Genomic DNA, 24,516 nt, shown 5'->3' with positions numbered 1-24,516 from the left:
GCTACATGACCTGCCCACCCAAGCCTCCTAGACTTGACGACCCTAACAATGTTGGGTAAACCGTATAAACTATGTAGTTCCTCGTTATGAAGCTTCCGCCATTCCCCATTCTCGTTCCTCTTGGGTCCGAATATTCTTCTCAGGATCCTGTTCTCAAATACTTTCAGTCTATGTTCTTCCCTCAGAGTAAGCGACCATGTTTCGCAACCATACAGAACAACAGGCATGATTATCGTTTTATATATTTTAAGCTTCAAATTCCTCGACAGAATTCGCGACGACAAGAGATTTTGAACCGAATAGTAACACGAATTCCCTGCTTTTAGTCGACATTTAATTTCTTCGTGAATATGATTTTCCTCTGTTAATATTGATCCTAAATATTTGAAAGTATCCACTTTATCAAAAGTATTATTTAATATTTTAACGCCTCCACAATTTGCCGTATTACGGTCCCGACGCACTTCCATGTATTTAGTTTTCTCTGCATTTACTTCTAAACCCATGTCCCTGCAAGCGTTTAATAATATCTCTGCATTTATTTCTACCGTTTTCCTATCATCCCCTATTAAATTTACATCATCAGCATATGCCATAACCTGGTGAATGCCGTTCAACTCTAGGCCCTGGTTGCTATCTTTGATTTTCCTTATGGCGTATTCCAGCACAAAGTTAAATAATAAAGGCGACAACGCATCCCCTTGTTTCAGGCCATTTTCGACGTGGAACCTCGTGGACAAGAATTTTCCTACCCGGACTTTACTTTGGGATTCACTTAAACATATCTTAATTAATCTAATTAGCTTTCTCGGTATTCCAAGCTCTGTAAGAACGTTGTATAATGTTTCTCTCCTAACCGAGTCGTAAGCCTTTCTAAAATCAATAAATAGTTGATGTACCGGGGTATTGTATTCCTACTTCTTTTCGAGTATTTGGCGAATGGTAAATATTTGGTCGATAGTTGATCGATTTCGTCTAAATCCGCCCTGATAATCTCCAATAATTTCATCTGCGTACTTCTGCAGAAAAAAGTGTTACGTTTTGCAAAAATCTCTGGGCCTTATACAGAGTCATTCTGACGCCTGATTAGTGCCATATTAAAGAGTTCGACTAACATGTTTCCTGTAGTAATATGACGTTAATCATAAGTCAAAACGACTCTGAATAAAGCGGTCTATCTCGAAAAATAGAAAACATAAACTGTACGTAAAAATATAATACGCTATAGAGGTATGGTACGCGGAGATTTTACACCTTTTGTTTGGGGGGAAGGGGCATTTTGCTAGCCTAACATATCTGAATAAAACACTGAAAACAGATTCAACATAAATAAAACTTCGGACCTCATTCAACAGCGGTTTGCGTCAATGCAACTCAATATTTGCTTTTTGGTTTGCGATTAACTTCATAGTGATTAATTACCCCTTGGCTTTTTTGCTTTTCGTTGCAATCTGCGCATACTGCGAAAACTAAGGGCCTTACTCCATACCAATCTTCAAAAAAAAAATGGAGAGCGTATCACCATAACGTGCAAAAATCAACGATGATTGTCATGCCGTTTATTGTAAATTAAAGTGCAAATTTTGTGTGGCGTTGACGCAAAACATTATAGAACACGGCTGCGATGCAGGACACTTTTCGAACCAGCCTTGGTAAAAAAAAAAAAATAAATAAAAATAATGAAAAATAAAAAAAAAAGTAAGTAAAAGGAGAGTATTGCAACGCAAAATATGGAGAAATCAATCTTTTAACTTCTATGTCGATTACCGCAAATTAACACAGATTTTATCGCAAATCCTTTATGAAATGAGGTCCAGCTAATGCGGTCTTTAATATTGAATTTAGTAAGGGCAAGATTTCACTCCACATTTTTTCTTCCTGTACATTTCAATAGTGTAAAATTTGAATAGTATAATTATTTGAAAGAACATATAGCAAAGCTACACTGGGAAATTTCGAGTTGAGTCGTTATAGCACCCATACAAATGGACAACTAACACGTGGACAGTTTAGTTTTAATTTCAAAAATCCTTCATGTGCGGTATAAATTTCACAACTTTACACTTGTAGCTTATAGAAATGTATGTTCGAGGCACTCATTTAAAAACCATTACCAGTTTTCAAAAGAAGAAGAAGCCTGATTTATCCTTATCTTTTGAGAAAGAAGAAGACGAAGAAGAAATACTTTCTTGGTTACAATGTAAACATTGTATAGATTTTGTTTGTAAACAAGTTCCCAATGGTTTTTGAATTCAGTGATTCATAATTAACTTTTATAATTAATTCTCGTGTTTACTACTTTGCTCTTTGGGTTTCTGATTGTGTTATGTTGGTGCAGTAACGATCTACTCAGCATTGTACCCGGTGTAAAGGAATGTCATCAGCGGAAGTTACACTGTCAGTTCAAGTAAGTTAATTCTGGGAAAAGAGTAAAGAGATGTGTTTTAGTAAGTCTTGACGAGATACAGATGCTTTGAAAGTCCATGTCTATAATAAGAGGTACCACAAGATTACTATGCTTGTATTGCCTTTGCATAACTCAACTCCGTATTGCCGTAAAAATTCATATTCTATAACCGGATTTCTATTTTACCTGGGTATTCATGAGCTATTCTATTCGTTTGTTAATTACCTGTGTACTTTAGGTACCTGAGGAAGCAGAGGTAGGAAAGTTGAACAGGGCAAGATGCCGAAGGGGTAGAGGCAGGCGCTGCTTAGAGTTACTGAGCAGCTTGAGGACGGCCATGTATACTATTGGAGTTCACATATTTTGTGAATTGCTTTTCCTATGAATAATTAAATAGTACATTTTATTATTTTTATCTAAGTATTATGTCGGAAAGGTTCTAGAATCCAGGTCCCCCATATAGGTTACTAGCTAGATTGGTTCCTTTCTGTACTGAAGTTTATTCACATAGTAATGCCGCGCGAGCGTTAGCGAGTGAAGGCGAGTTAGAATCTCACAGGCCACGTTGTTATCTGTCTTTATTACAGCCAAATAGGAAGGAGGACCTGTGTTCTAGGACCTTGCCTCCTTGCCTGTTTTGTTCCCTTAGAAATGTCTTTCTTTCTTCTGAAGTTACGACTTTTATGCACAGGTCTTAAATTTTCAAACATTAAATACAAATTTTTCTTCACTTGCACTCAGTATTTCAGTATTTGACAGTTTGCCGTTAAAGATGTTGTGCATATTCTTATAGGTTCAAGTTTATATTTGCACTTGCACCAGAAACTTCTCCTTGCAGTTTCATGGGCATTTGTTTCGTCAAACCCCACCAACTAATGAACAGAAGTAACTGATCAAATATTACATTTCGTCTGCTGGGTGGGATTGCCAGGTTTGACTGATAGGTCAGGTTATGTTTGGTGCAGTGCTATCCTATTTTTGAAGGACAAACTGACATTCATGAAATACTATCTTTTCTTAGCACAAAATATAGGGATACTGCCTTAGAAAATATTCCTTAAGGTACAGGTAGGTGTTTTATAACAGGGTGCAAATTGGCTTTAGGAGTGTTGAGTATAAAACAGAAACCAACTTGAAAACACCAACTAACTTGTGGTAGGAGACCACTAACAAACATGAATGCAATATAACAGGCAGGAGCGCAGCAAGGATGCACCCTTAAGAAGCAGGCGCGTCGGTGACGGTGGGTATACGTATAAACCAGGATAGTGCAGAAAACACTTTATATGGCATACAAAACACAGCTTCGCGACACTTCTATGATTACCTTTTACACTCCCTTCCCATAACACTTTACTCTTTTCCACTGACAATTGAGCACGTTTGTGATATTACGATAAGAGAAAAAGAAGGAACGAAAAGTTTAAGAAAATCCTCTATTGTAGGTAGGAGAAACTAAGTTTGATACACCTCTGAGTACGGAACTGATACCAGACTATCCAACTACTAGAAAACTATCAAAAAAATTACGTAACGGATAGTTACTACTAACACTTAATAAAATGGTACTAAGAAAACAAACACAAAAACAAAATATAAAAAGAATAGTAACGAGGAAAGAAAGAAAATATGTCGAAACTAATTCTAGCCCAATACAATTTTCAGGATCTTTTGCCTACTTGATGCGTCACGAGTTGTTTTCTCTTTAATACAATACAAACAATTCAAGACACGTCTTTACTCGACATCAAAATTCACCATTGTAGTTTATACTATTTCAAATCTAAAACTAAGAACAATACTTACTAATTGTGCTAAGTATTTAATGATAGTTACACAAATAAATAAATAAAATTATAAATTGACTGAACATTATTGTTATACAATCAATAACAACAGAACTCATCTTTCAGTATGGGGAGTAAACTCTATTACTTTTTCTTCTTTCTTTGGAATTAGTTGGAGTCTTTGTAATTTTACTTTGAACGATAGCTCTAGCACACATTGTATAACACACATTTTAAAACTGAACAAAATTTGGTATATAACCTTCACACAGCATACAGTTTTCAATAATAGATTTCTGTTAGCCTATTAGCTGCTTAATTTCGAAATGCGATTTTCAATTAATCAGCCAGAATTCTTTAATTAGAAGTAGGGGGGGGGGGCGACCGCCCTCCAGAAGAGGACACTTTTTTTTTTTTTAATTTTATATATAAATAAAACCCATCCCAGAGTTTGGAGCTCTTAAAAGTAGCTCTAAGTAGCAGTATTACAAACCACCGCCTCCCCTCCCAGATGTCCGTCCTGGATCCGCCCCTGATTAGAAGTTCTGTCCATATTTAATAAGACTAAATTACAATTTAGTTCTGTAGTTAAGTTTCCCTTCTTTCTGAATTTATAACATAATAATTTAATCAAAAGCCCCGGAAGCATGACCCAAACCAATAATTCACTAAATACAAGCGCATTAACCACTTTTGAAAGGGATTACAGAATTTTGACAGTTTAGTTCACTAAAGAGGGGTGGATAGAGTTAGTTAGGCCTGCTGACATTGAAATGTTACACATTTCATAAGTTGCAATATTAATTTTCAGTAGTAAAATATATATATATATATATATATATATATATATATATATATATCATGTACAATTTTAAGCTTACAATTCGCTTAACTTAATGAATGGCTGAACTTTCAATGAGAGTGGCAACGATGAGGGCAGAGCCTGACTGGGCTCTCTGAAGAAAGATTTTGAAGCACCTTAATATAACTAACTTCGCGAGCGGGCAAAGGTGTCCATTACAGATGCAACATCTCTCAATTTCTCTAAATTTACATTCAAGGCTTCTTCAGGCAATTTGGCCAAACAAATTAATTCTCTCACTATTTCCCATGAATGCTCAAACAGAATGATAGCTGCAAGATCTTCCAAGCTCTAACATTACCGCAACTGATATAACTTAGTTCAGGTTACTACGTCGAAAAGAAGGGAATACTTAAGCCATTCACGTATGGGATATTATTGTTAGCAAATAATTTCGTAAATTATTTCAACTACATAAATTGTACTGTCAGCAGAAACGAGGTCACAGTGAACGAACTAAACGTCATCCCGTTAAAAAAAAATCACGCAAAATATTTCATACGAAATTAGAATAACACTACTTTTCAAATTCCTACAATTGTATTGCTAATTTCACGTAAATAAGCAAATATCTAAATTGCAGGGCCAGGTTTGGAACGGAATCTTAAAACAATAGCAATCAGAACGATTATGTCGTCTCGAAGTGAGATGATTGCATCGTTATTATTGTGGCGTTCAAACATAAACACCTTCATACGCACAATGTTGTAAATAAACATCATTTGTAGATCAAGTATGTAACACTTAATTAAAAATTCTATGCTTCATACACTGTCGTACAACAGGCTGGACCAGCTTAAACTTTTCTCTTTTGTTCTACACTTTCAAAAAAATTTACAAGGATTACGAATAGTCAGACAGTCGAATATATAAAAAAAAAGAAAATGAGTTTTTGGAATGTAATAGGCAGCTATTCGACCTAAATTAACGAGTATACTACTCCTTGCTATCTCCAAGTTCGTCCCCCAAACACTATTCACCATTCCTCGTTTAATTGAAACATCCCGAGAACCGAACTTGCATCCACAGAGTAAAACAGGCTCATTTAGCATCTGTGTGCACCCAGGAGGAATAGCATAGCTGAATAAACATAAAATAAATGAAACCAGGCCCCCAAAGTATCTCTCTCTCTACGCAATGTACTGAGATTGGTTTAGATGCATCGGATTTAAACAAAGCTTCAAACACACCATAAACAACAACAACAACAACAACAAAAAGTTCTAATAACCTTTATGGGAAGATAAAAAAAAGAAAGAAAAACGCCCAAAGATGGATCCTGTAGCAAATCTTTATTCATACTAAGAGAAGAGATGATTCGGATCATTTATCTGGAAATAATGAATACAGCCCTTTTAAGGAGAGAGCCATTTATCGCGCATATCCCCCCCCCCCCTCAAAAAAATGACAGAAGAATACTAAAGAATCGCGATTTTAACGAAAGCATCAGATTAGTCTAATTTCGCCTCCTTAGTGAGGCGTCAATCAGTGCTTGAACCCCTAGCCTCTCCTCCCTCTAAAGAAGTGACGTGGTCCAAAAAACCAGTAAAAGATAAAAACGGTTCAGCGACTTAATTCGCATCCCCTTCACACAACCCTCTTGCTGTGTGGTTCAGTTTACAGACCAACAATCTCCATAGCCCCCAGACTCTCTTCCTCTTAAAAGAGTCGTGATCTGAGGATATGCCACAACTATATTGGTTGCATCCCGGCGATACAACCCTCTTGCTGCACCGTATCGCTCTCCAGCCGCCTCTTCGACCGAGAAAAGTAAGAATTCCAGAAAATAGATTCTGTCCCCTTTTGGACAGAACCCTAACCATCTACCTCTTTAGACGGCCGAGTTGGAATCCTCCCTCACCTATCATTCTCCTGCTCTTATATGGGAATTACAACCAACGGTCACTAGCCAGACACTTGGTTTAAAATATTTTAAAATTAACGAAAAAATAAAAAAAAGCAAGATTAGTGTTCGTTTCTGGCTCTCTCCTAAGTGAGCTGTTAAAAAAAAATCCTGTTTCGGAAAGAAGGAAAACTGCTGTTAGTTAACAATTAAGCTACATAAACAAAATTATATTAAAGACAAGAATAAATATAGATTATATGTACTGTAATAATTAATTTACCCGGCCGGGATTTCTTTCTAAATCTATATTTACTACCAACACATACGATATACAAGAATAAAAATTAATAAGAACCGTAAAAAAATAAATATGTGATGAGTTGAATGTTTTATTTCAGAGCTTGTGATATGTGAAGTACCAAGGTATGAAAATAATATTGGCGTAAACTAAAGAAATAACAATACTATTAAACTATGCACAGTGGAAAATTTACTTTTGCGTATGTACTTCCCTTTGTTCTCACTAAATTGCTTGAAATATCTGAGAGTTTATATATTGGTCCTGTGGCCGTAGTTACATCTACTGGACAGAGAACATTCGTGAAATGCACCAAACAAGTGGCTGCGTTCTTTGGCCAATAAAATTATGCAGAAGGGCCATGAGGGTGCATGAACATAGCATCATCTCCTTCTGAGAACACATCGGCCCAATGTACCACTTGTTGTTGTACCTGCACGCTACATAGTTATGTACTCTGATTACTGGTAATGTTTTGCGTGGTATTGGAGTTACTGACCCATCCCTTGAAAATCTAGTTGAGAGACAGAATTCCTTGTCCACACTCACGAATTTGGCACTGATCTCCAGTCGTCCAGTTGGCTGGAAATAATGGAAACTTCTCGTACCTGGGACTGTCTTCGCAGCCAAAAACCTGTCTGCTAATTATTGTTGAATAGAGTGCATGTCTTCTTTTACTACAATATAAAACCGAATGCCACCTCTGCAGCAGCTGTGCATTGCTTGTACATTTATGATGTGTCCACTGACAGTTTCCTGAAGGCTTGCTTTAGTTACAGTTCGCTTTGTAGTACCACGAGTACCATCACAGAGTGACTTGCCATAGCTCGTTGCAAAAACATGACCACCGGGCTTTTAATTGAAAATCGGCTTCATGATGACACGAATTCAAGAAGGATTTACAGTGCTTACACTGTGATGCACAACCTCAGTAAAATACTGAATTTCTGTCATTTGTAGGATGTTACCTTTTATGAAACTTTTCAAAAGTTGCTGTATTGCATATACCAGTGGGATATCGTAATCTAAATCATCACTTAAAATACAAAAATTCCTGTGTTGCAGAACCCCATCTAGTTTGAAATAAAGAACACAGGCATGCAGTGTGCAAAAGCCATTACTTCAGTAGAATCCCTGGGCTTCATCTTGAAAGACAAATGAATAATTTTCACTGAAGTCCATCAGTATTAATGCTTCATTGTCTGGTAGACACTCCTTTGTAGATTTTAGGTAACGAGATTGCTGCTTTGCTATGTATGCATGTGAATAAGCTTGGGTCATTTTTTCAGTGGTAGTTTTAATTAAGTCTGCATTACCAACAAAGAACATTCTCGACCAAGGACGAGCATTCTAGAATGTTCAAGACAAAGGAAGAAAATTCTAGATAATTCCAGACAAGGTAAATACACATTCTATCTACAGAACTCCTGATAAACGTTATACTCGAATGTTCCAGACAACAGTTAATTTTGAATGTTACATAAAATCTAAGAACGTTGTGTTCAATCAGATAAAGAAGGAAGACAAAGAGTTGAGTTTAACGTCCCTTTCAGCAGCGAGGCTATATGAGACGGGACCTACTGATTAACGTGGAATCCGAACCACATGAGCTACCGCCGGGAATGGAACCAGGGTGTCCCGAGCCAAAGGCGTGTACGCTAACGGCTTAGCCATGAGGGAGCTTAGAAGACAAAGAACTAAGTCACCAAATATAATATTGCCAATTCCTTGAGGAGGTATTTATAGGATGCTTTTGCTATTACCAGTTATAGGATAATTCTGGCCTAGCACCATGTGCCATATTTTCAACTCATCACAAATTTATTATTATTATTATTATTATTATTATTATTATTATTATTATTATTATTATTATTATTATTATTATTATTATTATTATTATTATTATTATGGTTCTTATGAATTGCCTATCGCCCTTTTCAACGAACTTAAAAAGTTCGTTACTAAATTCTCTATTATTTGCTTTTTTTTTTTTTTTTTTTTTTTTTTTTTTTTTTTTTTTTAAATTGAAGCCTGCATTCGATACAGCATCAAAAATTATCTGAGCAAGTGTTTAAATTTTTCGCGTCACTCTTACCGTTCCCGAGATATTGGCCAAAATATGGCCGATTTCCAGAGATTTAAGGAGCCATATCTCGGGAACCGTAAGTCATAGAGAGATTATATTGGTGTTGATCAACACCTAAGAGGATGGTGAATATTTTGGTAGCAAATAGTAACCGATGGCCACTGGATCAACTGGCGGCCAACTGACCACCGTTCCCCCAGATATTGGCCAAAAAAGTTCGAATTTCTGGAGATTTGAGGAGCCATATATCGGGAACTGTAAGTCATAGAGAGATGATATTTTGCGACAGAACAAGGTGCGGGCAAAAAGATTTACTTTTACATCTAGGAATAATCACAGTTTTCCTTCCCGCTCCATCTCTCCATTCTTTTTAAGTTCATTCTGGCAGTGCTGTTGGAGCATTCTCAACTGGTTTACTATTGAATGGGAATGTTGCTACGGTTTTTCACAGAAAATTTAATGAAAATTCAGATAGGGGCTGATGAGTTCTTGCAGTTACAATGTTAGGCGTTTTTTATCTGCAGTTTTTTTAAACTTATTAGTGATGTTCTCTTTTTCTTCTACCGTTACGAGAATAACTTTTATGTATCTATGAAGTACATTTACACAATAGAGGAAACAAACAAAATAAAGTTCATATTTCTACGTTAACTTTGAAGAAAGTTACACTTTTTTTTTTTTTTTCAATATGCCTTTCACTCTTGCGACTACTATTTCTCACGTTACAGGCTTCAATTTCAAATGTCCATAAGTCCAAAGCCAATGGGCTGATTTTCAAACGGTTTGCAGTTTTGGATTCAGCATCACAAACTACATAAGTACATGTAATTTCATTCCATTATGAGACAGATGGGTGTCAAATGAGACAAATCTTGGCTGAAGTGACGTGGAATGATCCGAGCCAGCACTTCTGAATCGCAAAGGGGCCCTCCTGTTACAGGACAACGCTAAGCTTCATGTGGCTAGGATGACTCGAGATACCATTCTACGCGTTGGGTGGGAAACACTGTTGCATCTGCAATACTCGCTGGACATTGCACCGTCCAACTATCACCTGTTCCTTTCCTTGGACAGTCACCTTAGAGGACGCCAGTTCAAATTCTTAGTAGAGGTCAATATCCACTTGATACATTCTTTGTTTCACTGCCCACCAGGTTCTACCGCGATGGAATACATGGCCTTCCAAAACGTTGGCAGAAGGTCGTCGATGCTGATGGGAACTATTTTTGATCTTTCAGATACGTCTTAGGTGACATATTGATGTTTAAAGGTCGTGGGTGAAAAAGCAACAGAACTCTCCTGGATACCTTTATAATTCATTTCGCATTTGGCTACACCCAGTGCCGGACTAGCTACGTTAGCTACTTGGCAATCGCCAAGGGCCCGAGGGGCTCTGCAGAGATCACGAGGCGCAGGACCTGTAGGTTTTGGTCGAATTTTCGGGATCGCAAATGTTTTCTTGAGTCTTCCTACCAAAAGGGTTGCGAAGCCCTAAGCTCGTCTTTCCGAAAGAAGTCTTCTCGGGCCCCCCTTGCTCACATTAGTACGGCCCAATGTATCAATAAAACTTGGTACATAGCAAAGGCCCCGTCTAGTCCGTAATGACCCCTTGCGCTTATTCGCTTTCACCTGTTGTCTCACGCGCACGCCGTTCATATATACTACCCAACATATATACATAATCATGATTTGCAACTGACGTCTTACGTTTCTCTCTCGTTATATATATATATATATGTCTGGGGTCTTTAAAGACCTGCGACAAGGGCCCTCAACTTGGTGAGTCCAACACTAGCTACACCCCATTGTTTGCACGTCCAGTTGACAGTGACATTACTGACATCTTAAAACATTCAATGCCCGGCAGAATCTTGTCATGAACCCACCTCAAAACCTGATTGGTTAGAAGCCAATCGACGCAGATTTTCGTCATTGTTGGTATTTAACTGCATAAGATTAAACACTGTGAGGTCACAGCCTGCACAGATGTTCGACATTTTCTCAATATGCTCCCTCCGTAATGGGATAACCTTCCGCGTGGCAAAATAGATCCGTCAATATTCATAAATAAACATTAATTTCCACCCTTTTCTCATTCTATCACACTCTACAACACCCACATTCACGAATTCTTCCCGGTAAATTTTGCAGATTTTGAGATATCGCAGCGGGGTTTGATGAAACTTAACTCGTTTCATGATTTATGTACCTTTAGCCTGTATTATAGTTTGTCGTAAAGAATTTTTTATTCATTTCTTTCGGAGTGACTTCAGTATTAAACATTTGTTGTTTCGGTTACTATATTTGTGTAATGAGTTCTTGTAACCTTTCTAGGTAGATACTACAAAATGATAGACCCTGGTTAATTGGTTTAGTTAATAAAGCGTATAAGTGCTGAGTTCCTTCGTGGCTATATGATTAGCCTATGGAACTTTGGCATGGAAGACCCGGGTTCATTGTCGGTGGAAGTTCATACGGTTCGGTGTCCACGTTGAAGTGTAGTTCCATGTCTTACATAGCCTGTGCGCTTTAAAAAAAATGTTAAATTCCAATCTAACAACTAACGTAAAAACGCTATAGAACATTCAAAATTCGTGTTTCGAGCTTACTTCTCACAGTGTTGTTGCGGAAAATAGCACTGTAGAATCGAATAGATTGATGAAGACGTAACCAGTTCAAGTTAGGTCAAGTTAAGTTAATTTATTGGATATCTCGTACGGCGGTTTACAGTGTTCATGATGCATTAGCTTTAATTGTGTGATTCTAGTCAAAGCAATAGAATAAGAATTGCAATTCTAAATTAGCAATGTTGAGAAAACGAAGTTTTATATATTAATAATATATTAATAAGTTTTATATATCTGAACAATTTATTTTACTAAATTATAATTTTGCTATGCTTCTAAAAAGAATTTTGTATTATTTTAACATGTATATTTGTTATTAGCAATGGCAGTAGTTAGTTAATATTTATTTCAATAATGCTAAGAAAACAGATATTTATTAATGCTTATCCTATAGGAATGGCCCTGTACTTTGACTACAAAGTCCAAGTCCCCCATACAGGATCCATTCATGTTGACTTGGCATGGCATAGTCAGTTTCCAATCTTGGCTGTGGCTTCTTATAGCGAAGACAAAGGAGGCTATGTAACATTATTTACCGAAGAGGTAGGTGAAAATTAATTATTAGTTTCTTATTTTGTGTATTGGAGGATGCGAATTAAATATGTATGTAGCAGATTTGCTCCAGTAATTTGAACCACTGCGTACAAAGGGTGTTCAAAAAGTTTTGCACAGTGGTCTCTATTTTTTCTATTTGTTGCAGGAGGGAAATTAAATTTTTTGTGAACATACTTGGAAAGTTTAGCTATACACTGAGCATACTCAATGTAGCCTCCTTCAGCTGTGACTCATCTGGTCCAACGTTCTTTCCATGATGTAAATGCACTTTGGTAAAATTCTGGGGATTGACTTTTACACCATCGCTTGACACAGGAAATATAAGGTCTTTCTCACTATCAAATGTTTTACCGCGCAGGTAGGCCCCAGACGTGTTTTGCTCTCAGGTTCGGACAAAAACAACCATGTTTCATCCTGGGTAATGGCGCCGTCAAAACACTGTTTCCACTCTTCAGTAAAGGTCGTCATGAGACCCTCGCACACATCCTTCCTCATCTTTTTCATTTCTCTTGTCAATAATCTAGGCACCCAACGTGCACTTTTTTTTTTGTACCCTAGTGACTGTACCACTGATACCACACTACCCAATGACAAACCAGTCATTTCAGCAAGCTGTTGTGTCGTTACACATCTGTCATTTTGGATGATTTGATTAATGGTCTCCTTATTCACATTACTCACTACCATCGATGGTCTGCCGCATCGTGGATTGTCCAGTAGAGAGAAATCACCTTCTTTAAACCTCTGCAACCACCGCTGGATACTGCTGCGATCCAATGTGTCCTCCCCATAAACAGGGAGCAACTTCCTGTGAATCGATGTGGCAGAGTCATCGCCGGTCTTGAAGAGGAACTCCATAACGGACCGTTGTCGCAACCTGACATCTACTTCACGGTCCATTATGGCTCACCTGTAAATAAAGGAAAATAGTTTTATATACCAACTTATAGCAAAATGTTCCAAGTATGTTCACAAACAGTTTTATTCCCCTCCTGCAACAAATAAAAAAACTTAGAGACCACTGTGCAAAACTTTTTGAACACCCTTTGTATTTTGCGCACTTTAATTTTCAGGGATTATATTGAACATAATTTTTGTTACGCACTTTTTTTCAATATAGTATGAATTTTCCTTCCTTAAATACGGTCTTACCTGTCTTTTGATCTTATCTATGGGTAGTTATTGAATTGAGCCCGAATCAACATGAAAATTAATTATGCAACACTTGTTTATTTTAAGGTCCTACTATAGATCATAACTTAACATAGGAGTTCCATATAGAGTCAGTTGTTAATGAATTAAATAAAATACATTATGCACTAAGAATTATTAGAAAGAAGGTAAATTTAAAATTAGTCAAAACCTTGTACCATTCTTGTTTTAACTCAGTATTACAATATGGTATCATGTTCTGGGAAAATTCAAGCCAGAGACTCAATGTGTTAAAAATTCAGAAGAAAGTCATATGAATACTTTGTGGTAAGAAACTGAATTACTTTTGTAGGCATTTGTTTAAGGAAATTAATATACTACCCACTGGATAGTTTATATTTGTATCATCTCTTTTTGTATTTAAGAGAACATTCATCAACTTTCATAAATAAGGATGTACATAATCATAATACACGAAATAAGAATGATTTTCATTTGTATAATCACCGATCAGCAATATATGGTGTTGTACAATATGTTACCTGTTGATATAAAACATGAAGAAAATATGAAAAAGTTTAGACAAAAGTTAAAATAATTTTTATTAGAAAATTCTTGTTATACGATTGAGGAGTACATAAATCTCATGACAAGGTAACTTTACTTAAATATTACTCATATATATTTTTTTCTTTTCCTTTTGTACAAATTATGCATGTTACACTTACCTGAAGACATTCCTCATATCTGTAAATTCATACAAAAGGAATAAATTCAATTCAGTTCAACCGGTATGGCATACCGGTAGTAAGTGAAGATTTTCGAAAGCATGCTGGGAATAAAACTTTAAAATAAGCGCAAATTCGATCGAATAATGAGCAGCGCATTGCTCAGTTGTGTATAGTCATAATATCTGCGCTCGGGACAAGTGAATGTAAGAGATGCATTTATTGTGATAAAAGAAATATCGTACGTTAGGATTATTGTTTAAGAGGTTAAAAAATACTATGTGTAACAAGTCTCAGCTCAGTCTTTATACTTTACATTCATTATGATTGTTATGAATTTAGTTGATAACATTCTGTATATTTACGTACCTCAATTTTTAGTGGCCAAAATAGATTTAAAAAGTCCACAAATTACAGTACTTTATTATCTTCTTATTTATATTGTTTGGTGCGCGTCACAGCGCCTAAATATAGAATGTTACGGTGGTCTTACTGGTAGAGCTGTGATCTGTAGAATGTTACATTTTGCATCTTAGAACTATTGTCATATGGTTTGGATTATATCGTGGGGTTTCCATCCTGCGATCATTTCCCGTATTATTTAATAATTTGTGGTGTAATTACTTATTGAACATGTAAAACACATTGTAACATTTCAAATTACTTGCATACGAATATTCCTCAATCAATTTTTCTTCTTATATTTCGAGTGTGACACTCGGACACATTCTTATCTTGAGGAGCACACAATTGCTTAAGTCCTTTTCACAACACGATCTTCACATAGGTTTTTTCTGTCTCAACAGTGGTAATTGAATAATATTACGTAATATTTTTTGTACGGCTCTTTAGAAAAAAAAAAGTGTAGGGGATCGTGACGTGAAAAAGGATTTAAGCCAATGATGCCCCTCAAGATGAGTGTCCGAGTGTCACGCCTGAAATGTTGAAACAAAAATTGATTGAGAAAAATTTTAGGTGAGTAATTTGAAACTTGCGGTGTGTTTGCCGTGATCTCTTTTTGCCCGAATTTCACTTCACTGCCCAGTGATTAACGACTGTGCTTTCCGTATGCGTCATCGTAATTTCTACGCGGTGTAAACCTCGAATAATACAAGTTCATGTAGTGGTTGGGATACCATTTTAAGCAGTAACCTCGTCTCGTATGGCTCCAGTACTGGAAAAGAGGCGTTAAATTTTAATTAATAATTAATTCTTATGTATCGTATACTGTATGTACAACCTTAGTTTCAATTGGTAACACTATTAAATTGTTAAGCATAATCCATGTATTGGAAATACGGTTATTTAATTTTAATATCCTAATACTTCTTAATCAGAATTCTATCTATCTTCCATAGCTACGAATGCATAAGATAATGTGTCAAACAACCTCTTCTTGTGACTACCCTACTGCTGGCGCTGCAAACAATAGGGTAATTAGTCATGTTATTGCAGGTAGTATTTCGCGCTCTTCCTTCTGTACCTTTTCTATAGATTTCGTCTGAATTGTAAGTCTCTCATAAAATTCCAACGCCTCGAATGGATATTGTAGTGAAATATCTTCTCCCCTTTTATTCTATTTTAGGTCGAACATCTAAAAATGCTGGAACACGCGTTTAATTATTTTAAATGAAAAGTACAAATACGAAATTTCATGTCTCTAACTTTAAGAAATTAATCTCATTATAACAATTGCAACTCCAACATCTTTTTCTCCCCTTCTGGGTCAAGTATCAAAAGACGCTGAAACACCAACTCTAACCGTAAGGAACCCCGAGATATTGACATCTTATAATAATAATTTCAACCCCAATTTCCCTTCTTCCACATCAAATTTTCAAAAATCCTTCCTTAGTATTACTTTACGTCACAAATTGTATGTATTGTCGAGATTTAAAGTTTCTAGTTTAAGCAGATTGGTCTAGGCATTGATCAGTTAGTCAGTCAGGACTTATGTTTTTATATAAAGATTACACAATTCAAATCTCTTAACATTATATTTATTCCATATTTAACAAGTATGGAATTGCGGGGTATTACACTTCATTAGTAAACTTATACACTCCGAAAACTATGCATTCGATACTAATATTGGTTACTTTCAGTTATTTTTACATTTTACAAGTTCAACCCCCCCCCCCTCCTCTTCCTGTAGGGTTTTCATTGTGCCTGAATTTGAACTTAAATTGAATCTGTAGTGTTACTTTTGTGCAAGCAACCTAAAAATCCATGGACTTGACGCTAACATAGATTGTTTTAAGGGGGTCTTGTCCCCATTGAGGGCTGAACTTGGACCTAAACGCATCAGGACTGCCATCAATTAATTTAGCGTTGCTGAAACTAAGTATTCTACACTAATATTGTAATTCTACACTAATATTTTTACGTCACCATTTCACACACACCCCTCCCGAGAGATTAAACTGCCTTAAACTACAACGGTTACTATTTATCACCATTTATCTAAGCGACTCCGAAAACTAAAACTGTTCATTAAACACTAATATCAGTCGTTCTGGACCATTTTTTGTCACTCCTAGGTGTCCTGGGGGGTGTCTTACCCCAACAGTGTTTTTTTCCAGACTATAAGTAACATGTGTACCAAGTGTGCTTAAAATTGTTCCAGGCATTCCAGAATTACGCTGAAATGCACACATATATACACATTTCATTATTTATTTTTATATGTATAAAAGATAACGTACAAGTATAGTTTATCTGAGATCGCAGTAATACCTTTCCCATCTGTCAAGAGTGAAGCAAACGTTAGGAATAAATTTTAGAAGTGAAAATGTGAGCCATTAATGGTTAATTAATGTATTTTCAGATTGTCTTTATGTTATATATTTCGTATTTCGCATATTTGCATATAACTGTTAATGTATGTTTCCTTATGCTGTATTTATTAAGCTGATATTTTCTACTTTCAAACATTCGAACGCTTAATAGATGTAAATATGGAATAGAGGAAGATCTAGACGATGTTACTAAAGGTTGTGTGTGAAGGTTATGAGATTGAGGGGACAAATCATTTGTGTCTAAGGTCGAAAACAACTTCGAGCCTTTTTTTTTTTTTTTTTAACACTTAAATACGTTTCATATCCAACGTCTAATTTTCAGGCGGATGTGTTGGAAGGTGTGAACTTCCCTTTCCATCCGACAGCCCAAGTGACGTCATTAGCATGGCATCCTGTGAAGAAGCTTCTAGCTGTTGGGTGGGAGAATGGAGAGTTACGGATATGGTCAGAAGACGAGGAAAATTTTCAGGACGTTCAGTCCCTACATACATCACCTATTACACTGCTGCAGTGGAGTGCTCAGGGAGCACGACTCATATCTACGGATGCAGTATGTTTTCAAAGTATTTTTTTAGCTTTTAAATTTTTTGCCTGTTGTACTGAAGAGAGAGAGAGAGAATGAGACAGAAAATGGTACTAAATAGACTTTTCTGTTATCTTTTAGTGAAATATTTTAGATCACGTTTTCTTGATTGCAATATTAACTGAATTACGATTATATATATTTGGTCTAGGAATTAATTCGTGCGGTTGGTACGCACACATTGAAGCTGTAGTACAAACACAAAATACATAAATACCTTAAGAAAAATATTGTCCATCGTTAGCCACCACTTTCGCCCATATGTCAGGCAATGTACGGATTCCGTGGCGAAAGAAGTCCTCATCCTTGGAAGCGATCCAGTCAGAGACCCATGTTTCGATATCTTCTGAAGAAGTAAACCGCTGTCCAATCAAATCGTTGTTCATGCAATCGAACAAGTAGTAGTCCGAAGGAGCAACGTCTGGTGAATACGGCGGGTGGGGTAAAACTTCCCATCCGACATTTTCTAAATAGGTTTTGACCGGTTTTGCGACATGTGGGCGAGCGTTATCATGTTGAACAATAAGTTTATCATGTCTGTTCTCCCATTCTGGTCGTGTTCTGGCCAGAGCTTGCTTCAAACGCATTAATTGTCGTCGATAACGTTCTCCATTCATAGTTTCACCCGGTTGCAGCAGCTCATAGTACACCACACCTTTCATATCCCACCATATGCACAGCATAACCTTTGCACAGTGAATATCTCGTTTTGGTTGTGATGGACCTGGTTCACCTGGTTTCACCCAGGCCTTTTTTCGTTTAGGGTTCTCGTAATGGATCCACTTCTCATCACCCGTAATAATTCGATGCAGAAACCTCTTTCTGCTCTGTCGTTGAAGCAGCAATTCGCAAATGGTTTTTCGTCTTTCAACGTCTCTGTCTTTCAATTCATGTGGAACCCAATGTGACATCTTTTGAATCATTCCCATGGCTTTCAAGCGTTTGGAGACTGTTGTTTGATCAACGCCTAATGCTGCTGCAAGTTGTTCCTGCGTTTGACACGAATCCTGCTCAAGCAATGCTGTCAATTCTTCGTCTTGAAATTTGTTTGGCTGTCCAGCTCGCTCTTGGTCTGCCAAGCCGAAATCGCCACTTCTAAACCGTGCAAACCACTTCTGACACGTTCGCTCAGCTAGAGCATGGTCACCATACACTTCCACCAAAATACGATGACTTTCAGTCGCACTTTTCTGCATGTTAAAGTAATGCAGCAGGACACCCCGCAAAAACACTTTATCAGGCACAAATTGCGCCATGTTCACTTAACTACAAACTGGTGTTGTTGACGCTTTAATCCACTGCCCTATACTACGAACGATACGCGATGACAGGGGTTTGCAACACATGTGTGGATACACGGAACTGTGGGACGCTCCGTTCGTTGCGCCATCTCTTGTCCACCCGCACGAATTAATTCCTAGACCAAATATTATAGTTATCTGAGAGTTGCTTTAAATAATAGTATTTAATATAAAAAAATATATAAAGAATACCTTTTGAAGACAAAAAGTTTCATGATATAAGGCTTCATCAGGTGGTTAAAAATACCAGAGTTATAATAGGCTTATAAAAAGATACCGTGCGAAAGATTATAAAGAAAAAGGCTTGTGCGGCCTAAAATTGAAGTTCGTATTTTCGTAATCGATTTCTGAGTGAGGTGTGTTTTAATTCTAGCTAAATTTATCCACACTGGTGTTTTTTTTTTTTTTTTTTTTTTTTTCATCGTTGAATTCCTATCTTTATATAAGGTGGATGGGAATTAATTCCCTGCTGAAAATTGTCCATAACCTTTTCTAATAGTTAACGAGTTTTCATGAAACAAAAAAAGCATCTTGTTCCTTACAATGGTAGAATTGTTGTGCATTGCTAGAATTCCACACAAGCACCACCATTATCTACCAGTTTTCGTAAACAGTTGGGGATGTTTGCGACAAAATTCTGCAGATACTCCAGCGGTACGTTTGTAAAGAACTTGGCAGTAATTTCCATGGACGAAAATTCATCTCTGCCTTCAAAACAGTCCGAATTGTGTGTCGGGTTAAACCACTTTCGCGAATTGCCTGTCTTTGTGATTTCTGAAATCTTGGAGTGAATATTTTCTGAACCACTTGCACATTTTCCTCCGTCCTAGATGTTGAAGGAATATCACGTCTCCTAATATCTGCTACAGAACCTGTGTCCATTAGCTTCCAATGGCAATTCCTTATGGTCTCTGCATCTGCCGACCATAACGCCCTTCCACGATTCACCACCAGCTCTGTACTTGTACCACGAACTGTTATACTTCGAACCAGGATGCCAGCTGAGCCCGCAGACGCAGGGTTAGACGTTGCATCATGGTCCATCACTGATACCTTCAATGACATAAGTGAGATACCATGTAATAAATTCTATCGTTGTAAGGCACAAAATGCTTTTTGTTTCATGAAAATTGGTTAAGTATTAAAACAGTTATAAACAATTTTCAATAGGGAGTTAATTCCCAATCATCCTCTATATTTCTGTAGGAGTAACTAACTGCATACTTTCCTTCTCTGAATTTAATTTCTTTTTTATTATGTATTTGTTTTTCATTATATATATATATATATATATTATGAAAAAGATACAGAAATTGGACAACAGTATATATTATGACCAATTGCTGCCTCCATTTTTTAAAATCAGTCTCCCACCAGCATTTTGAAATTTTTCAGTGTACCTCTCTTTTAATAAGCTTAAATAATGATAATATTTTTAAGAGATTGCTTCAGGTTGATTTACCAATTTCAGTATTGATTTCTGCAATGTAAAGAGAGTTTAAATTTTTGTTTTTCGTCTTTATGCAACATGAAGGTTATGAGGGACAGGGCCTACTATTAACGTGGGTTCCGAACCACGACCAGAGATTGAATCTGTTATAGTTGACAGGTGTACGGATCATCCCTCATGTAAGACCAGCCCTCACATTATAGGGTATTTCCCACCACCCTAATGTATTTAATAAACTGGCAATACACTTTAATACACTACTGAAAAAGTATATTTCGAATTTCGATGTTTCATTTCCTTTACTAGATGTGAATTTCCATTTGAATACTTGTGTATTATTATTATTATTATTTTCATTGTGTTTACAGTCAGGCTCTTTGGTTGGTTGGAAAGTAGACGCAAGAGGAATGCTACAAACCATTTTCCACCATGATCTGAAAGATCCTCTTAGTCATATTGCGTTTCGACGAACACAAAAACTGCCAGGTTTTGATATCAGGTAATTACTATAATACTATATTAATATTTATAAGTAAATTACTATTGATTTTACTGTTTCGTATTCTACAGTTTGCGTTATGTTACTCTACAACTTAACCCAGTAGTACTTATGGACAAAGTTTGTAGATAGGTGCATTTGAATCTACTTCGGTTTTTTTCTTTCTATCTTTTATGCATTCTAGTTTGGTTTTCCTTGAAATAAATAGCTTCTTTCATATTGCATGATGTTACTATTTGGTAATGATAACAAGCACGGAATCTCTCCTCTGGCTTCAATTTTTGGCTAGTGGTGATATTTTCTGTTATTAATTACATTAACATTTGGATTTTTCTTTTTTTTCTTTTCTTTTTCTTTCTTTTTTTTTTTTTTTTGCTTTGATTTTACTGATTTCCAAATATTCAGTTTTTATTATATTATGAAGCGAATCTGTTTGCCGTTTTAAATTAAATGGTCGTAAAACTAAATAACAAGAAAAATCTACTTAAATAATGTAAATAAATTAGATTTGAAGATTGAATAAGTTGTTTTCATTTACTTTTATTTCTAAAATAGTAAGTGTTGCCTGGATGTTTCTGTCGTTCCAATTGAATATCGTGTTAATTTGTATGTGTTCAGAGTATTCATTGGTTCTCATAAGTTTCAAATATTGCTGATAACGAATAGAATCACGATTTTGTGAACCATTTACATTAGAAAAGCTCGATTCTTTTCAATTTTTTGTTGTCAAGTAATTTACCATTTAAATTTATGTCGTAAAAACATTTGACGTGAATGAAGAACATTGACTAACTATGTTTATTTGAAACGGGTCAGATTTGTAAGCGTCTTGAATTCCAGAGTCGAACTATTTGATGTTTTGACGACGATATGCCGGGGTTCCAACTGTGCTCCATTGATGTTGAAATACCCCATGCATTCGTTTCCAGAACCCCGAATTGCAAATTTATGATCTCCATTTGGAATGTTCTGAATAAATATAAAGATTTATTTCTTCGATATCATACAGAGCTCCTTAATAGCTATGTAGTTGTATACTCCATCGGCACGGGAAATACGATGGAAGCCCATATGGTTCAGATTCCATGTAGAAGCTTCTGTGGCTTCAGCGTCAAAAGAGATTTTAAACTGCAAGCAGACAAATCTTTTTAGGTCTTGCACATCTGAATCTTCTCAGCACATACTTACTTTCAGCACACACAGTACATACAACTCACGTATCCCCAATAACATAAGTCACAGGGCTTCATTTTGGGAGACGTTGCAAGCCGGGAAATTGATCCTCCTGTGATTAATCTATCTCACCAAATTGCTGATCCAGATAGCGTCTCATCTGAAAGGCAAAGAGGACACTAGATCTTGTTGAATGCAGATAACATTGTGTATATATAAATACCTGGTCTGTTTAATTCTGGAGAAAATGTTTTCAACAGTTGCAAATACATATTCCCAGTGACAGTGTCTTTTTTCGAAGGGTAATGATTGTATTAAGTATTCCGTGAAAATCACGCATTATATTAATCATGGGGCTGCCTCATCCGTATGTTTCAAATTTATGTGGATGCTTTTGTCCTCTAAGTTTACAATTGTGTGTGTTTGCTTCATCTGATAAATGAAAAGGAATCGGATCTGAAAACAGCTAAACAGTAGCATCATATTGTATCTAATTAGGCATCAACTGTGAATTTTCATACAAATGTAATATTTATTACTTAAGAGTCTTCATCCCGGCGAAATTAAAATACCGCTAATTTTACAGTAATTATGTTATATCTTCAAATAGATAAAAGATAATTGAAATATGGAACAAGAGCGCCCTAGACAATATTATTTTGCGTGAGGTACCGTTAACACAAGTCACCTAGCGGATTTCCGTTTTCAGCTGTTTAGAAACGCGAAAATAAATGCCGATTTTCAAAATGGCTCGAAATCGAAAGCAGATAAGTGAGTCGTGATAACGGTTTCTCATGTAAAATAATATTGTCTAGGGCGCTCTTGTTCCACATTTCGATTATCTTTTATCTATTTGAAGATATCACATAATTACTGTAAAATTAGCGGTATTTTAATTTCGCCGGGATGAAGACTCTTAACTCTTGAAACTTTTTTTACCTACATGGTTTAGTTCTAAGTTGTTTACGCATTATACATACTGATAACTTGAATAATAGGATGTTTATGGTTATTCAGAGCCGTAGATCATGATTAACACTAACTAATTGTAACGGTAAAATACTATTGAAATAGTACTATATACAATACAGTAAATTCCTTTACTTGTAACGTATTTATTTTTCTGTGCCCTGACAATTCACAAACCACATTATATATACTTGGCACCTTATCTTAGTATCACTAGACATGATGCAATTCTTCGTAACAGTAAGTAAATATATATATTTTTATCATATTTTATCGGCAATGTATCTGGAATAAAAACAAGTCAATCTTCGCCAACCCTGATTTACCCAAATACTTCAATACCCAACAACGTTCTCCTTCCTTTCCAAGACATTGGAGTTAGCAGTCAAAACTTTAAAGAAGCAGTTGATAGAATTTGTACAAGAAAAGAAAAGAACCGATAAATGTAAAAAAAAAAAAAAAAAAAAAAAAAAAAAAAAAAAAAAAAAAAAAAAAAAAAAAAAAAAAAAGTATGCGATTGCTTCGTCGGAAAATAATTGCCGATTGTGTGGTTTAGAATGGAGGTTTTTACTTGATTTGACGATGGATTCTGTTTTGATAGAGTATGATAAATGTTGATGATACGTAATATATGACGTTATGGTAAAAGTTAAGCAATTTGTTATAGAAAGGATATAATACGAAGTTGCATAGAATTATTCATGATAAATGATAATAATAATATATGACAACAAATATGCGTGAGTGATGAAGCGTTGTGTGCTAATTGTATATGATGATCATTGCAAGTTAGGATGTTACCAATCCATGACGGCACTTACTCAACTTAAAATTACAACCTCTACATTTACCTTGTACTAACATATTCATAATCTTACAACTTTTCTGACTGATATTTTAATACTCTTGAGCAGTCTTGCCCTCATCGATTCAACCACTTCTATGTTTCACACTTCCAGTTCCTTTAAAGTTTCAGTGTTTCTGTTATCTAGAAATGTATGTAAGCTTCTTGGAACTCTGCACAGTGCAACACACAGTTCTAGATTCATCAAACGATAAAACACAGTGTTCATTTTCCTTAATCGTCGCTATCTTGTAATCAACTCTCCACACGTTTGTTGATAAGGCCACATTGTTGTCAATTGTAAAATTTTAAAATAATATATCAACTGTACGAACTATTTCGTGTTGATATGACTCTATTTAGAATCCATGATGCGTACAAATCTGGCAGCCTGTACACTGAAAGGAACCTGCGTAAGAAGCACTTTTTAACTGAGTTGTTATGTGCTGCGTATCGCTTATCTGCCCGATGCTTTCAACTGTAGTGTTTTTAGATATATTAAAAGTCTGATCCAGAAGCGAGTAAGGGGAACGATGTGAATATATTAG

At 36.1% G+C, this 24,516-nt stretch overlaps 1 protein-coding gene across 2 annotated transcripts in view; it reads left to right on the top strand.

Annotated features, from left to right (window-relative positions):
- The first annotated feature begins 2,176 nt into the window (after nucleotides 1-2,176).
- The window catches only part of rempA (intraflagellar transport protein rempA), a 96,856-nt gene continuing 74,516 nt past the window's right edge, over nucleotides 2,177-24,516 (top strand). For both annotated transcript variants that reach the window (XM_081731577.1, XM_081731575.1), the window contains exons 1-4: nucleotides 2,177-2,407; nucleotides 12,311-12,459; nucleotides 17,472-17,699; nucleotides 20,852-20,982. In XM_081731577.1, coding sequence (XP_081587703.1) covers nucleotides 12,313-12,459; nucleotides 17,472-17,699; nucleotides 20,852-20,982 — 506 coding nt within the window. In that variant the 5' untranslated portion in view covers nucleotides 2,177-2,407; nucleotides 12,311-12,312. The remainder of the gene's footprint in view (nucleotides 2,408-12,310; nucleotides 12,460-17,471; nucleotides 17,700-20,851; nucleotides 20,983-24,516) is intronic.

Source organism: Thermobia domestica, chromosome 11 (assembly GCF_964235325.1).
Source record: "Thermobia domestica chromosome 11, izTheDome1.hap1.1, whole genome shotgun sequence".
NCBI classification, from domain to species: domain Eukaryota; kingdom Metazoa; phylum Arthropoda; class Insecta; order Zygentoma; family Lepismatidae; genus Thermobia; species Thermobia domestica.
This window is presented reverse-complemented; position numbering and strand designations above follow the sequence as displayed.